The sequence below is a fragment of the Podarcis filfolensis genome, assembly GCF_964270895.1.
Source record: "Podarcis filfolensis genome assembly, chromosome: 11".
Classification (NCBI taxonomy): domain Eukaryota; kingdom Metazoa; phylum Chordata; class Lepidosauria; order Squamata; family Lacertidae; genus Podarcis; species Podarcis filfolensis.
The window spans coordinates 30578379-30594011 of record NC_139613.1 but is presented as its reverse complement, the minus strand read 5'-3'; the positions used below and the strand labels follow the sequence as shown (position 1 = coordinate 30594011).

General features: G+C 39.8%; 1 protein-coding gene and 1 long non-coding RNA gene across 7 annotated transcripts in view; one reads left to right on the top strand and one right to left on the bottom strand.

The window, feature by feature from the left end:
* The window catches only part of LOC310745259, a 153947-nt gene that overhangs the window by 32304 nt on the left and 106010 nt on the right, over window positions 1-15633 (top strand). The window contains exon 2 of one of the 2 annotated variants that reach the window (XR_014540040.1): window positions 9176-9886. This is a non-coding gene — a long non-coding RNA (uncharacterized lncRNA). The remainder of the gene's footprint in view (window positions 1-9175; window positions 9887-15633) is intronic. The other variant, XR_014540041.1, reaches the window with a different exon arrangement.
* The window catches only part of RASGRF2 (Ras protein specific guanine nucleotide releasing factor 2), an 87784-nt gene continuing 72864 nt past the window's right edge, over window positions 714-15633 (bottom strand). For all 5 annotated transcript variants that reach the window (XM_083577354.1, XM_083577352.1, XM_083577351.1 and 2 more), the window contains exons 19-27: window positions 12481-12593; window positions 11922-11982; window positions 10340-10443; window positions 9119-9203; window positions 8460-8657; window positions 8074-8153; window positions 5923-6040; window positions 4728-4796; window positions 714-3746 (exon numbers count right to left, since the gene is read on the bottom strand). In XM_083577354.1, coding sequence (XP_083433480.1) covers window positions 3654-3746; window positions 4728-4796; window positions 5923-6040; window positions 8074-8153; window positions 8460-8657; window positions 9119-9203; window positions 10340-10443; window positions 11922-11982; window positions 12481-12593 — 921 coding nt within the window. In that variant the 3' untranslated portion in view covers window positions 714-3653. The remainder of the gene's footprint in view (window positions 3747-4727; window positions 4797-5922; window positions 6041-8073; window positions 8154-8459; window positions 8658-9118; window positions 9204-10339; window positions 10444-11921; window positions 11983-12480; window positions 12594-15633) is intronic.

Here is a 15633-nt window from a genome sequence, read left to right as displayed (position 1 = left end):
GGCCAGTTCTGGAGTGGCTTCTAGTTTCCGTTTAGTCCTACAAGAAATATGCAAAATAACTAATGTCCAAAAGGACTGAATTTTGGGGCAATCCCACCACATGTGGAGGTATGTGTCTGTAGAGTGGCAACCTCTCCAGCATTTTGGTGAGATTCCTGGGTGTATCAGCACCAGCTTTCATGGTGTTAGGTACCATCCACAGATTAACTTCAAAGTGAGTTCCCTTCTTTTGGCTGAGATGGATTTAAAGGGTGGTTTAGACCACAGTTTAGTCCATTCAGTAGAGTTTATTTTGTAACCTATATCATTCTCCCATTTATTTTTTATTGAGATGAGTGGGCTTGTAGGAGTAGTATTTTGTATATTGTGGATACCATCCCCATGCCATGTCCCATAGAAATTACAGGCCGGTTTGGATAGCCAAAGGAGTGCTGAAATTCAGTCTAATTGCCTCCTTCACTACTTCAGAACACTTGAAATGAAAGTGTACTCTTCTACGAGATGGTGCAAGAGATGGTGCATGCTAGTAGGTCAAGTCAAGATTTCTAAACTTTGCAGCTAACTTGCATCTGTGTCACAGCAGAAATGTGCATAGAAGCCCATTTTCACACATTAATTTCCTTCATCTGATTGGGGCGACTGATCAATTCAGCTTTGCTTGAAACTGTGAAACTATAAGAGGTTAAACATAGACAACAAGGACCCCACAGCAACAGGGTTAACTTATATTTTAATAACAGGAGTAAAATAAATAGGATAAAGACACAGAAATGCACCTTCTGCTGCACTTATACACCAGGATACGCAGAGGCTCCTCCCCAAGTACAAAGCTGATATTGCAAAATGAAATACAAGAAAATGAAGTTATAAATGATCAACCCCTGTACATCACAGATAATGCCCATAAAGAACTATAGGTATTACATTGTATAGGTTTTATGGCAGGTAGGTGAGCGGAACAAAAAGAATAGAAAGGGGAGAACCCACAGACAAGTAAAAAGGTACCTCCTTTTGAGATGTGAGCACCTTTATTAAATAACTGCCATATGGATTAAAAAAAACTTTTTTTTTGCAAATATGCAGTAAAATAAGTGTTTTGTCCAAATAACCCATGCTTCTGTTTATCATGCATCAAGATGCAGTCTGCTTTTCCTGTTGGACACTAATGAAAGGACAAGCAATAAATACACATCTATAAATAGCATTCCCCAAGTTAAAGTTTACCACATTCATTAACCAGAAGTACTTAAAACATGCCTTAGGAATTTTACTTATTTTTTTGTTTGTTAAAAAAAAAAAAACTTACTGAGAATTTCCCAAGACTTCTTTGACATCCATTCGTGCGTTTATTAATAATAGTAAAACCCAGGCCTCTAGCAGGTAGAAACAATAAAACTTATTACTGCACAGATACTTAATACATGCTAGTAGTATTTGCAGTTAGACATAAGCGGAATTTATTGTTCAGCTCTTCTCTGGGCCGACAATATATATTAAAGTGCAAATAAAGATGAAAAAATGCGCAAACAAAACAGAAGCTAGGCAGATCCATTTTCTATTGTTAGGATTTAGCAGCTTAGTCTGGTAAAGATCAGTTCAAATATGCCTTAGGTGGCAATCTTTTTTTAAAACACTTATCTCCCTGAGAGGGTTTAAGGGAGGTAAATAATGATATTTAGCCCTATTTTGTCAACTGGCTGATAAGTCATTGGAAAAGTAAGGGCACTTTTCCAGCCTAGTTATTCAACAGTGCTAGTATCTGCATTCTGTTTTTAGTGATGTGTTTGTGTTCACTTTCCATGCAACTACAAAAAGGAGGCTACATGTTATCAAAGAACCATGGGAAGTACCACAAGCATTTTAAATAAAAGGACTTAATCAGGGAGCACATGGGGGGGGGGAAGGCTAGTACTAAGGGGCACAAGTCAGAAACCACACTGATTTGATAAATATTAAAAGTACATTCTTCCTGTTGAATTCAATATGACCTAAAGTTGCTTGATTTTCCCTGGATTGTGTCCCATAAGTTTTGGTTCTTAAGGATGGCATACGGGAAGGGGGTTAGGTGAGGTGGAATCCTTTGCAGTATTTTAAAAGGGAACAAAGTATGTTTTCATTTATCCAATGAGTGGACGAATTACTGCTTTTTAAAAAATTAATAAATGTTTCTACTCTTCCTGTCCCCCGGAATTACTGGTGCCAGAGTGTAATTTATATAGATCAACCTTTCTTAGCAATGTTGTTACGTGCAAAATAATCAGTAATTCCTATATGTTCAAGGCTGCAAAGACTCCACTGAGTTCTAGTGTGTGCAAGGAGCTCCCTGCAACCATTATGTGAGGCTCAGCGGTGTTTAAATGCACGTCACAGTGCAATGGCATGTAGCAGCAATGCATGGGTGTGATTCTGTCTGACACTGCCAACATCTAAACCTTTAGAACTGGTTCTAAAGTACATGAGACTAACAGGAGTTCCAAGTCATACGATGCAGTCGTAAGATTACTTTGGTTGACCTATTCCTGATGGGAGATAGGGCTTTGGTACTAATGCAAGGAGGGAGAAAAGCTTAGTGCTAGCAGTGGGTTAGTTGCTTGCAACTGCTCTCCAAACTTGATGGAGGAAGCCCACACATGTAAAGTGCTGTGCATATATGCACAGGAGCACACATGGTATGCTCAGTATGGGGGAACATATTTTTAAACAAAAGTTATAGAAATAGCTCTGCCAAAACCGAGAGCAAAGCAATTAATCTACTATAGTAGGGGGTGGGGGGTTGGTGGCCCTATGGATGCTGCTAGCCTGCAATTCCTATCAATCTCAGCCAGGGTGACAATTGGTCAGTTCCCCATTCCTGTTCTATAAGGCCAGGCTTTGCCATGGAACTCAAATATCAGAGTCCCACCCAAGTGTGTATGTCTGACAACATTGTAAGGTAGTGTATCCATTTGTACCCTAGATTAACTAATCATACTTCTAGAGAAAGAAAAATGTATGTACAATATTAAGGTAGCTTTTAATATGCTGCATCTCTGCTCCCCAGCCTTTTGGGGAAAGGAGATACCAGGATTTATTGACAAATAAGATACTTTGAATGAATGGTTTAAATAACAAATGCAGTTGATGGTGCTCTTAGATATTATCATCTACGGATTAAAATATTACTTTACAATGGACACGATGAATTGCAAACTGGATCAAAATATGTAGTTCCTTGCATGCTCTTTGTGGATCCTGCATTGTATCCAAATAAGGGTAGGCAAAGCCTCTCGCTTTACACTTGTATTTCCTCGTTCATTGAAGTCTAATGGAATGTGTTATCCATAACTTTAACTTTGCCCCATTATTGCCTCATTCAGTGTGGTTATTACAGCGATTTCCTTTCTTCTTCATTAAGTCTCTGTTTCACTAAACTGTCACGTTTGCAAAACAACAGCTGTTTAATCAACATCTCTGGCGTTTGGTCTTTTACTTCCAGCAACTGCTTCTCTGTGCCCAAAAAGGAATCTCTGTGAGGCTCTGAGTCCCTTAATCAAAAAGGGAATTTGAATTTCTTCCAGCTTTCCCCCTTGCATTCTGTAGGGGGGCACATCATGCATAATTTCCCCATTACTCTAAAGTTCTCTGCAGGCTGAAGGACAGCACTGATATTTTTTTCAGGCAGGCAGCCTAGGTTCAATTTTTAGGGATAGTTCATACAAAGTATCTTCATCTATGATGAGACTCTTGTCAAGTAAGTACTGAGTGACCTAGAAGAAAGGAAAAGGAACCCCCGTGCAAAACGAGGATTGCCTGTATTATTATTAAATTCATTTCTATACTGCTTTATATTTTAAATAACCAAATCTCAAAGCGGTTTACAACACAAATTACCGTATTTTTCGCCCTATAGGACGCAGTTTTCCCCCTCCAAAAATGAAGGGGAAATCTGGGTGCGTCCTATGGGGCGAATGCAGGCTTTCGCTGAAGCTTGGAGAGCGAGAGGGGTCGGTGCGCACCGACCCCTCTTGCTCTCCAGGCTTCAGGAACACATCTGCAGCTTAGGCAGCCTTGCGGGAGTTCCCGCAGGGCTCCCTACGCTGCGGATAGTAGCCTGCTGCCCGGCACGAGGGGTGCCCTGAAGCAGAGCGCCCCGCCTGCTGGACAGACATTGGCCAGCCCCACAAGCTCGGGGGACAGCAAGGAGGCGCAGCGCCGCCATCCCGCTGTTCCTCAACCTGGTTCGGTTTCCCCGACCTGGTTTTGGGGGGGAAATAAAGGGGAGAAAATTTCCTTTATTTCCCCCCAAAAAAACTAGGTGCGTCCTATGGGACGGAGCGTCCTATGGGACGAAAAATACGGTACTGTACTGCAAATACCCAAGTAGATCTCAAACAATCTTCCAGCCTCCCATCCCTAATCCACATTATTTCACAAATGTAAGTCTTTAGCAAAAGTAATAAATGTGGAATTCCACAGATAATGCAATTTACTGGAGACTCTGCAATTATAAATTTAGGCCTAGCTTGCTGTCCCTGTAAATAGGACATATCAGATCACTGTTCCCATTGCACCCTTCCTGAGCAGAACTTATTGTGCTATTCAAGGAAAACAAATGATCTAGCCAGTATTTTAGATTTAACAATGAGTCATAAACATCTCCTTTTCCACTAAATGAAAAATGTGGTTGTACACCTAGAGCACCACAGAAACTTTATATTGGTACAAGAGGACAGATGAAAGTACAATACCTTTTGTTGGTATTCTATGCGATAGGAAGTCTGTTGGAACTGTCGTATCTCCCTGATAATATGTGATATCTGTTAAAGAAACAAATATAAAAAAAGAGTCTCTTGTTTAATTTCATACATACTAGCTTGGATCCTAACTTTCCTTTCATGAATGAACAGAGTTTATTACCATGTACAGTGGTACCTTGGGTTACAGACTCCGCTAGCCCAGAAGTAGTACCTTGGGTTAAGAACTTTACCTCAGGATGAGAACAGAAATCACGTGGCGGCAGCGGGAGGGCCCATTAGCTAAAGTGGTACCTCAGGTTAAGATCGGATCTCCGGAACAAATTAAGTTCGTAACGAGAGGTACCACTGTAATGGTTTTTTTCTTGCCTCCTTTTTTCCTCTGCAGCACCCTGCATGCTATTAAAAAACCCCTGCTCCCAGTGCTTGAGAGAATCTTCGGAATGGTGTGTGAAAAGGCGGTGTGTGTGTGAGTGTGTGGGTGTTATGTTTAGGGGAAGTTGTGAATGGAGGAGCAACTTTGGATCCAAGCCACTGACTTCACTGGAATTTAAAATATTCTATCCTGCAACAAATGGCGTTTCAGGAGACTTTTACATGTATCTTCTTCTGAATTACAATTTCAACCTCACTTGGGCCATATTGACCTTTCCCTCATTTACACAAATCCACCTAATATTTCATTTATGAATCAACTGTAAAGGCATCTATTGCAGTTTAATTATCTCCTGAAAACTGCCCTCTTCTCAAAGCATGCTGTTTGTGCATGACAAAGAAATATATATATGCATTTTATGAAATAAATAAATAACTTGATTATGCCCTTCTGTTCATTTCTGATTGCCGGAAAACACATACATGCTCCTCATAGGCAACTAATGCTGGTTAAGGAAGTAAAGTTCTAGGTTCTGTACATTATCTATATATTTCACTGAATGCAAAACAGCTGACTCAGCTGATCATCTTCAACTTACTCTTGTACAAACGGGAAAATGTGTGTACATACATATAAACTGGATTATGGGCACTCCAAAATTCACCAGCAGGTGGTGATAGAACATTGACCCTGCATACAATAATAAACAATTTCGTTCTCATTTCTACCTATAATACACCTTGAAATGCAGTCAATATATGGTCCATAGTAAGTCCTTGTAAACTGAAACCAAAATGTAGAGAGAAGTATTACCATTCGCATTTTGGAAAAATTGACAAGGCCTTCTTCAGTAAAGTTGGGTGTTCCTTCTTCAATAAATGCCAGGTCTGTCAAGTACATCCCAAGATATGGCACTGAAGGCGGATTACAACTGCACGGTAAGAAATTTTAGGTTTTACTCTTATGTCTTGTACATGGGTCATTCTAACCTTTTCACTATAAACTCCTGAGTTTTTTGAATGACATACAGCCCAATCTGGAATCACAGTCTATTGTGCCTACTGGGATTTATTTCACCTCCCTGATATGTATGCATGGGACTATAGTCTTAAGATGACTGTGAGCTGATTGAACCTGAATTCATGTAAGCAATTATAACTGAGCTATAATTACTCTCATACATTCCGTATCTGACATATTTTCTTAAATAGCTAAACCTTACATAAATTGCAAAGAAGCAGTAAGTGAATGCCTGAAAACTGCAACTGCTATCTATGTCTTCAAAACCTGCAAAGAAAGTGTTTCTGGATCTTGAGATATGAACAGGTTGGGGATAGTGTGCATCACTCAGGAAAATAATAAAACTGAACATGCCTACCTGCAATAGTGAAATGAGACTGTAAAGTACCATAGTTTTCGCTCTATAGGACGCACCGGACCATAGGATCCACCGGACCATAGGAGGGGGAGAACAGGAAAAAAAAATTCTCCCCCTCTCTGCTCAGCACCCCTTCAGCGAAGCAGCAGGCGAAACGGAGCCCCTTCCATTTCTCCTCCTGCTTCGCTGAAGGGGTGCTGCGCAGAGAGGGAAAACTATGCAGCCTCTCCAGCAAAGCGAAGCCTGGAGAGCAAGAGGGATCGGTGTGCACCGACCCCTCCCGCTCTCCAGGCTTCAGGCGGCTATCCGCAAGCCTTCTGAGTGCAGCGAGAACTCCCGCTGCGCTCCGAAGGCATGCGGATAGCTGCCTGAAGCCCCCTGAGTGCAGCGTGAACTGCCGCTGCGCTCAGGGGGTTTCAGGTAGCCTTGCCTCCGCTCCCAGAGCTTGCGAGGCTGGGGGCGGGGGAAGCCTGAGCTTCCCCCGACCCCAGCCCCCAGAACTGGTCGGGGAGCGGCGGTCCCTTCTCCCTCCTGGGGAAAAGCCCGCAAGATACGTGCGAAGCTTGTGTGCGGCTCTTGGGGGCTTTTCCTGCCTGCCTCCCCCCTGCATTCGCCCCATAGGACGCACAGACTTTCCCCCTTAGTTTTTAAGAGGGGGAAAAAGTGCGTCCTATGGAGCGAAAAATACGGTATACATACATACTTCTACCTTGGAGTAAGCCCCATTCAACACTGTGGGACTTACCTCTGAATCGAAATGTTATAGGACTGTGCTGTAAGTCTGTTGTGAACTCTGCTGATTATTGCTAGTCTTGCTCAGAATAGACCCATTGAAATTAATGAATATAAGTAATTTAGGTCTATTTATTTCAATGGGTCAACTCTCAGTTCAGCTTACTCAACAAGCATGTTAGCACTTGCATAAATGGTCAAGTATTGCTCAGCCCAACATCCACTTACTTTATAGTGGGGCTGCAAGGGAAACGCCATCAAAGTGAATGGAGATAGCATGACAGAAGTGCTGGTAGATTGTTCCCCAAAATCATTACTACCAAATAATTGCACAGAAGCTACCCTTCTTTGAACTCTTCATATGAATCTCAGAGCTATGGAGATATTATATAGGTCAGGGACAGCCCACACGACCCCTCAGATATTGTTGGACTGAAACTCCCATCAGCTCTAGCCAGCATGACCAATGGTCAGGGAGGATGAGACTTGTGGTCCAACAACATATGGAGGGCACCAGGTTGGCTATCCAGGTTGCTGGATATTCCCAGCAGTTTTTTAAAATTAATGTGGCCATACATTTATTGGAAAAGTTTCTACAATTCTATTAGGACACATTATATACAGAATAATAGGTTTATATGCTCTGGCACTACCCAGAGATACTATAAAAATCTATACATGATAATGACTTTGGAGTATGTTCAACAAAACATTGGAATTGAATTCCATGAAGCCTGTATTAAAAAGATGATTTCTTAATTGTTCAGTTTTACTCCCATAGAAGATAGCTAGCTGAAGTATTATCTTAATAACTATCCACTATTCACAGCAAAATGTAATAATTTGAAACATACTTCTTGAGTGTTTCTCTGAGATTCTTAAATCTTCCCTCAGATGATACAGTCTTCTGAAGTTTATCCATAAGGGCTTTAGCCTACAAAGAAAACGAATTAGAAGATTCACTCCTTATAGCAAAATGGAATATGATACTACTCAGGTTAAGAAAATTCTACTGAAACGCGCTCAAATGCAAGACAAACACTGTGGGGTTCTAGTGCTGGATTATGAGAATGTAATGCTCCCTGTGGCCCCATGATAAGGTCGGTCCTGTTCTTGATGGTTAAAGTACTGATTTTCTAGTGATGTGGTTACATCATTCTGAACCACTGCAAACCATTTACTTATAATATTTCTAGTGACAATACCCATTACACAGATAACACATTTTGTGATTACTCGCCTGTTTAGAAACCTTAGCCCAGGTTTTCTTCAGTCTGTAGATTGCACTTCTGTTCAAGGCTGATGTGATTTCAAGCACACCATTATAGTTGTGCAAACATCGGCAGATGTCTGCCACCGCTACCCACTTCTCAATTGCATTAGCACGTGAACCAACGTCAGCATAATTCATAATTTGGGAAGCCACAAGGTTGCTCATCTAGGTCAAAGAAGCAGTTCTTAGAATATTTCTATTTACAGCATGCTATTAACAGTATAAATGGAATTACAATGATGGGTTTTTTTTAGCATTTAACACTAAGAAAGCATATATTGCATAAATGGCAATGGCACAAGAAAAAGTGAATTAAGGAAGATGGCAAAGGCAGAGCAATCTTCACCTTACAGCAAGTTGCCCTTGGCAGTGGGCTCTCAGTTGTGAATCAAGGGATGTAATCTAAGCAGAAATCAATAAACTAAGGAATGTGAAACAAGATTGGTATTATTTTGTTTTTATTAAACAAAGGTATAGTTTAATTTCTTCTGCTAGTGTTTGAAGATTTCAGTCAACTGCAACTATGCAATTGCTGGCTAGCAGGTTAGGAAAATGGAATGCTCTGGTGGTTTTTTCTATAGTTAGTCATGAAGAGTCTGGAAGGTAAAGCATTTACATCAACTTACATCATTAAAGTGTTGACTGGTTTTCATTATATACGGTGTTCTTTCATTTTTATCCAGTTTCATCCAACCCTGTCCAAGGAACTCTCTGGAAAAATCAGAAAGAAGAAAACAAAAGAAGAAACTGTCATCAGAAATGGCAGACCGGAATATTGTTAATTGTATTTATTTATATTATTAACTTATAAACCATTTTAAAAAAAATAATTTTATCTTACGCTCCCTCCAAGGACCTCAGTGTGTTGTACTTGGTTTTATTGTGTTTAATGCAGATGGAACCCACTGGAGTGTGTTACCATACCTGAAAGACCTGCTCCCCCCCCCCCGACTCTCTCAAGTGTTAACATCAGCACAGGGGGCTTTCTTGGTAGTTCCAGTCCCTCAGAAGTTCTTTTTTTGGGGGGGTGACCAAGAGGAGGCATTCTCTATGGCATCCCCAAAGTTGTTGCTTTTGGCCGTGGCGTTGTTTTAATTTATTACCCTTCACTCAAGGTCCCAGGGCGAGTTACAACATTCAATAAATATACACATGGAAAAAGGTGTGAGTCATATTGTTTGTCATATACAGTGGTACCTTAGGTTACATACGCTTCAGGTTACAGACTCCACTAACCCAGAAATAGTGCTTCAGGATGAGAACAGAAATTGTGCTCCGGTGGCGCGGCTGCAGCGGGAGGCCCCATTAGCTAAAGTGGTGCTTCAGGTTAAGAACAGTTTCAGGTTAAGAACGGACCTCCGGAACGAATTAAGTACTTAACCCGAGGTACCACTGTATACAATTTTTATCCCACACTGCTAAATAACCAGAGATGTATAGGATTTTTAAAAGCCCCTTTTCATTTTAAAGCACCATCCCTTGGGTTAAAAGGAGATGGCTAATTTAGGAAGCTGAAAGGGTATGTATTTGATAAACTCAATATTCACTGCTCTTGTTCTCAAGCCTACAGAGTGTGTGTGTGTGTGTGTGTGTGTAAGTCTATTCAGGAAGTGAACTGCATTCTGCTCACAAAGAAGTGCAATAGACATGTGCTGCTAATGAACACTTTGATTAAAGTCTTTCATAGTCCATTTATTATGCTATGATAGTTTTTAAGCAGCACTAAACACAGCTCTATCTGTTACGCATTCAAATTCTTTTTATAGGCCTGTCACTAATGTGAATCAGTTTGCAACTTCACTTACAAAATATTTTCATTTGATAATAACGATCAGAAAGCCACTTACTCATAGGGTATGCTCCTGAAAACAATGTGATCTAAGAGAGTGATTTGTTCAGCGAGTTCCATAGCCGATAACGTTTCAAAGCACTCTGGTTTTGGACACTCTAACTGTAAACAAGGAAGCACACAAAAACAGCCATTTCAATTCTTCTAGTTTGTTTCATGCCCCATTGATGGCAGTGTCAATTTCACTGCCCAGTTCTTCATTTATGGAAACAACCTGAGTAAGAGGAAAGGTACTAACAGAACAGAGGTCTCTTCTATGGAAGAGGAATAGAAACTTCAGGTGCAATTCAGCAAAAATTAAGAGCTCCCGCACTTCAAGAACATTTGGAATTTACCCTTACCAATCTTCCTGCAAGGCGGGCAGGAGTCCGATATAGTCTGTTGATGCCAATGCCTAAGCCAATACCGCTCACATTCTGTAACCAATAAAGTTGTGGCCTAAATTTTGCCCATTAACATTAACCTAAAATTTTGTGTCCTTGTGTTTTTATTCTCTTTGGGGTGGCTTGGGGGGAATGTAACTACAGAAAAATGCTGCCCCGATACCCATGCCCACAGAGTTGGGCCAGGAGAATACTACTGCCGATGATATCAAAAGAGGCATAGTGATTGAGAAGGAGGAGCAAGGTCTCTCTCTATGCCATCCATCTGGGCAAAGAAGGCCCATGTTTCTTGTAAATGAAACTCTTCTTGGAGAACCCTTAACATTTCTCTTTCTCATTCCCTACATTGGTTATCCATTAATATGTTTTCTTCTTCAAAATGTAAACCATATGAACAAGCCATTTGTGATGGGGCTGTGTCATTTGGATTCTTTATTGTACCTTCATAGCATTGGTGCATTAACAAAGACTAAAATATTCAGATGCACAAAGAGTAAGGTGTAGGGGACTTATAATTGTGCAGGGCTTGCAAAATAACGAGTAGAGCAAAGCCCACCTAAAAGCATGGGTGCATAATGTGGGTGGATAAATTTAGTATCCACACACCTAGGGCAAAACCAGTAAGCTTTGAACACTGAATTAAGTTTGCTGTCACTATTGCAACAAACTATTTGCACCTTGATTAGCAAGTACTATAACTGCAAAGCTATCTGTTTTCCCAAGCTATTCTGTGGTTCAAATTCAAATTCATTTCATGCTTCCGTCATGTAAATAATCTTTCTGAGGTTTGTGGCAGCACATAAGTCTTTTTTTCTAATACACTCTTGTTTGTGTTTTAACTTGCAAATAGACACTGTAATTTCCAATAATTTGCATAATGAGCTAGGAGGCCCATTCACAGATGTGTCCCATTCTAAAAGACCTCCACTGTATATATTCAAATAGAAGGCCAGTGTTTTGCATAACTTCCAACTAAGCCTGTGAACAGCTAACAGCTATCCTTTCACCGGTTTCAAACAAATGTTGTTGAACAATTTGAACAGGGAGTGGTCAAGTGCAAATACAAAAGGGATGGTAATTAATTTGCTATAAAAGCTGCAACAAGCAAGCAGCCAAACACCATTTCTAGTGATTTCATTTACCCCAATTTACATAAATATGAATAAATCTGACATAAGCTTATGTAGATTAACTCACCATCTGCATTATATCCTCAATTTTTAAATGGGTGTCATCTTGATCCTCCTGAGAGAGTGCTCTAAAATAGGTGGCAGAATATTTCATATAAAAATGTTTATCTCTGTGGCTAGTGACATTTCAGTAACAAGGATATTTTGTACTTTTGAAACAAACTCTGGAAAACTTTTATCACAGAGAATCAGTGGATATAAGCCTATATTTTGTCAAAATCTCCTAGCCTTAGGAGAAAAACAGATTTAATTTTTAACTCTTGAAAGAAATGAGCACATTTTTATTGCAAAGGTGATTGCATTGTGATTCTTTTTGTGATTCCTTGAAAATAAGCCCTGTGTGGATAATGCAGAGTACAATTTCTTCATTTCTTACAATATTGTTGAATGCCACCCCGGTCTCCTGAACACAGGAAACTGGGTCCAGTGATTAGAACTCTGGCATCCAGTTTAGCCCCCAAGCCTTGATTAAACTCTAACATCTACTAGACCCAGGAATTTAGAGCAGTCTGGCACCCACAAATGCCTAACAATACTTTATGATTAAACTAATTCAACTGCTTTACCTCAAGATGTTTGCTGTAGCTTTTCTTTCTTGTGGCAAAAGGTCAGGATCTCTCAAAACTTCTTCTAGCAGATTTAGAACATTCATCTTCAGTTCATTGTTTAGCTCAAAATCCTGCAAAAGAATTTTTTTTCTGAATGAAGTAATCATACTACATATGGGTTTTTGTTCAGCATTTGTTTTTCACAGTTCTGTTGTTTTGAATAAGTATTTGAACCTTGTACCAAAGATGCTGAAATGAACAAAACCAAGAAGTTATTAAAATGTATCTGTTTGAAGAGTTTTGAATTACAAAACAGCAATACCTTAACTGACATTACTTTGAACACTCAGATATAACTATCTACCTATTCTTATCCAAGATCGTTAATTTAAGGTAACATATACAATATATTTAGAAGCTGATGGTTTAAGTCATTTTATGAAGTTAATGATGTAACGTTAAACAAACATTAAAACATACCCCGTATTATGTTTCTATAGTACTTTGTTTTTGTAAACTGACCAGTTAATATTTTTCATGAAGGGTGGTACACAAATCTCAACAGAAAAATAATTAATTTTAGGACTTCCAAGGTAAAAATCAGCACTTTTCTCAGCTCAGAAATTAATTTTTAGGTAGTGAAGCTTTTCAAAATAGGTGATATTTGGCTAGGCCAACTGCAAGCCACAGTATTTTGTACTATGGATTCCCCAAGCAATGTCCTATGCTTAAAAGCAACATATAGTATCTCCTTCTGAAACCTAGACGGATAACATACTTCAATTCTGAGAATAAATCTGACTTTTTCTCTTAGTTAATACTTGTGCATCCCTCTCCAGAACAATGAGGAATATTTCCAAAGATTAGAGACTGGGAGGGTGAGGGATGGATTCAAGAAAATGCATGTACTGAAATATCTTCATGTTTGGAGTCATTGAGAAGCACTAACTCCAGTCATTTGCATTTCAGCTTAGTGCAGATGTTTGGATAAAGGATTTAAACTAAAAGCTTCATCAATCCAGTATATTTGTAATGGTTCCTTTTATAGTGATTGTTTGCTACCATGTGGGTAGCAATTCAGCATCTGTTTCCATAGAAACCCAAACAATAGTCACTAGCAAAGTTCTTGAAATTCTTGTACATTTTATTTTGAATGTGTGATTAGGAAAGATATATGCTATTGCCCTATACATATTTCTAAATATTTTAGCTTCGGTGTCTAGTGACTTCTGCAAGGACTTACCAAACAAATGTTGGTTATCCTATGAGCAAAGCCTGTTGGTAAAAGTCTTGCTGTATACAAATTAGCTGAAACTTTGTCTATCTACGGCCACTGCTTTTCCATTACTGAGAGAATGATGAGAAGTATTCCAACACTCCTTCTCCATCATCATCATCATCATCATCATCATCATCATCATCACTGAAACACTCTAGAACACTCAAGAAATATGTAAAGTTCACTCCTCCTTTGTCTTTTCAGATACACTGCTCATGGTTAAATCATAAATAAATAACAATAAATAATATATTTGCCTGGTGATGCTTTGTCAAACATTATGTTCCTCACATAGCAACACAGGTGTTTTATTTCCAGGCAGAATCTGCTTAATCTGTAACCAAACCAGAGAAATATCTGGCATGCAGAGTGAATGTTAAGTTGTTGCTATGCAGCTAAAAAGCTTTTCACTTCCTTTGCAGCAGGTTATTGTTTGTGTGCAGTTTCTCTATAGCAGCCGCCTTCTGCACTTTTATTGACAATAATTTCTTTTCATTTCTCTTTTCAAGTCTCTGACCCCCTTTTATAACATACACAATCTTTTAATATATATATATTTTAAAAAACCTAACGTTTGAAACCAAAGGAATACTCCTTACTCGTTTTCCATTATTAATGGTAAAACAGCCATGAGAGATACACACATATTTGAATAGATGAATTATGAAACAGCATAGGAAAAGTATGTAATACTTAATGTTTGTATAGTGTTTCACGGGCATTATCCGTTCCTTTCAACAATCTTGGTATGCTAAGACCGTTGCATTATCCCCTATTTTTCAGACAGAAAAACTGTGGCTTGCCTAGGCAAGTTTCAAACCATGAACTTTTCATTAGTAGCTTAGTATGAAATTCTATGCTCACCTGGGAGTAAGTCCCATTAAATTCAATGGTGTTTACTTCTGAGCGACCACGTTTAAGTCTGCACTATACTAGATCATTTTTAGATGCAAAGATACATCAGTTACTATTATTTTAATGAACAACATCAACATCCTGTAACATCCTGATGCAGCAGCTCTTGCATGAATGCTGGATGCAGTCCCTTCTGAATCTCCTCAATCCTGAAGCCTGCTTGCAGCAGGACATCTGCTTACAAAGCCATATTCTGCAGAATCAAATATCTCCCCCTAGCCCAAACTACGCCTTGCCTAATTCCTCCTTATGTTTTCACTACTCACTGGGACAGCCAGTGGAGTGGAGTGGATTGAATTGCTGGACTAGCACCAAGACCATCAAGATTCACATCTCCACTCACCTCTCAAAGCCACTGGCAACTTTTGGGCCTGTTAACATCTCTTAGCTTAATCTACCTCACTGGGTTGTTGCGAATAATAATAATAATAATTTATTATTTATACCCCGCCCATCTGGCTGGGTTTCCCCAGCTACTCTGGGCAGCTCCCAATTGAAAATTACAAACACAATACAGCATTAAACATTAAAAACTTCCCTAAACAGGGCTGCCTTCAGATGTCTTTTAAAAGTAGGATAGTTGCTTATTTCCTTGACATCTGATGGGAGGGCATTCCACAGGGCGGGAGCCACAACCGAGAAGGCCCTCTGCCTGGTTCCCTGTAACCTCACTTCTCGCAGTGACGGAACCGCCAGAAGGCCCTTGGCACTGGACCTCAGTGTCTGGGCTGAACGATGAGGGTGGAGACGCTTCTTCAGGTATACAGGACCGAGGCCTTTTAGGGCTCGAAGATAAGCCGGGGCGGGGGGGGGGGGAGAATAATACATGCTTTATATAAATAAATAAATAAAACAACAAAGTCAGGGAGCTTGAGACCAGCCTTTTCCAATACGTGTAGTAGTTTTACTTGTCAGGTAAAAAGAAAAAAAGCAGTGGCGTGGGATTTTAAGAGTAAGGCAGCATGATGGGGAAGGGT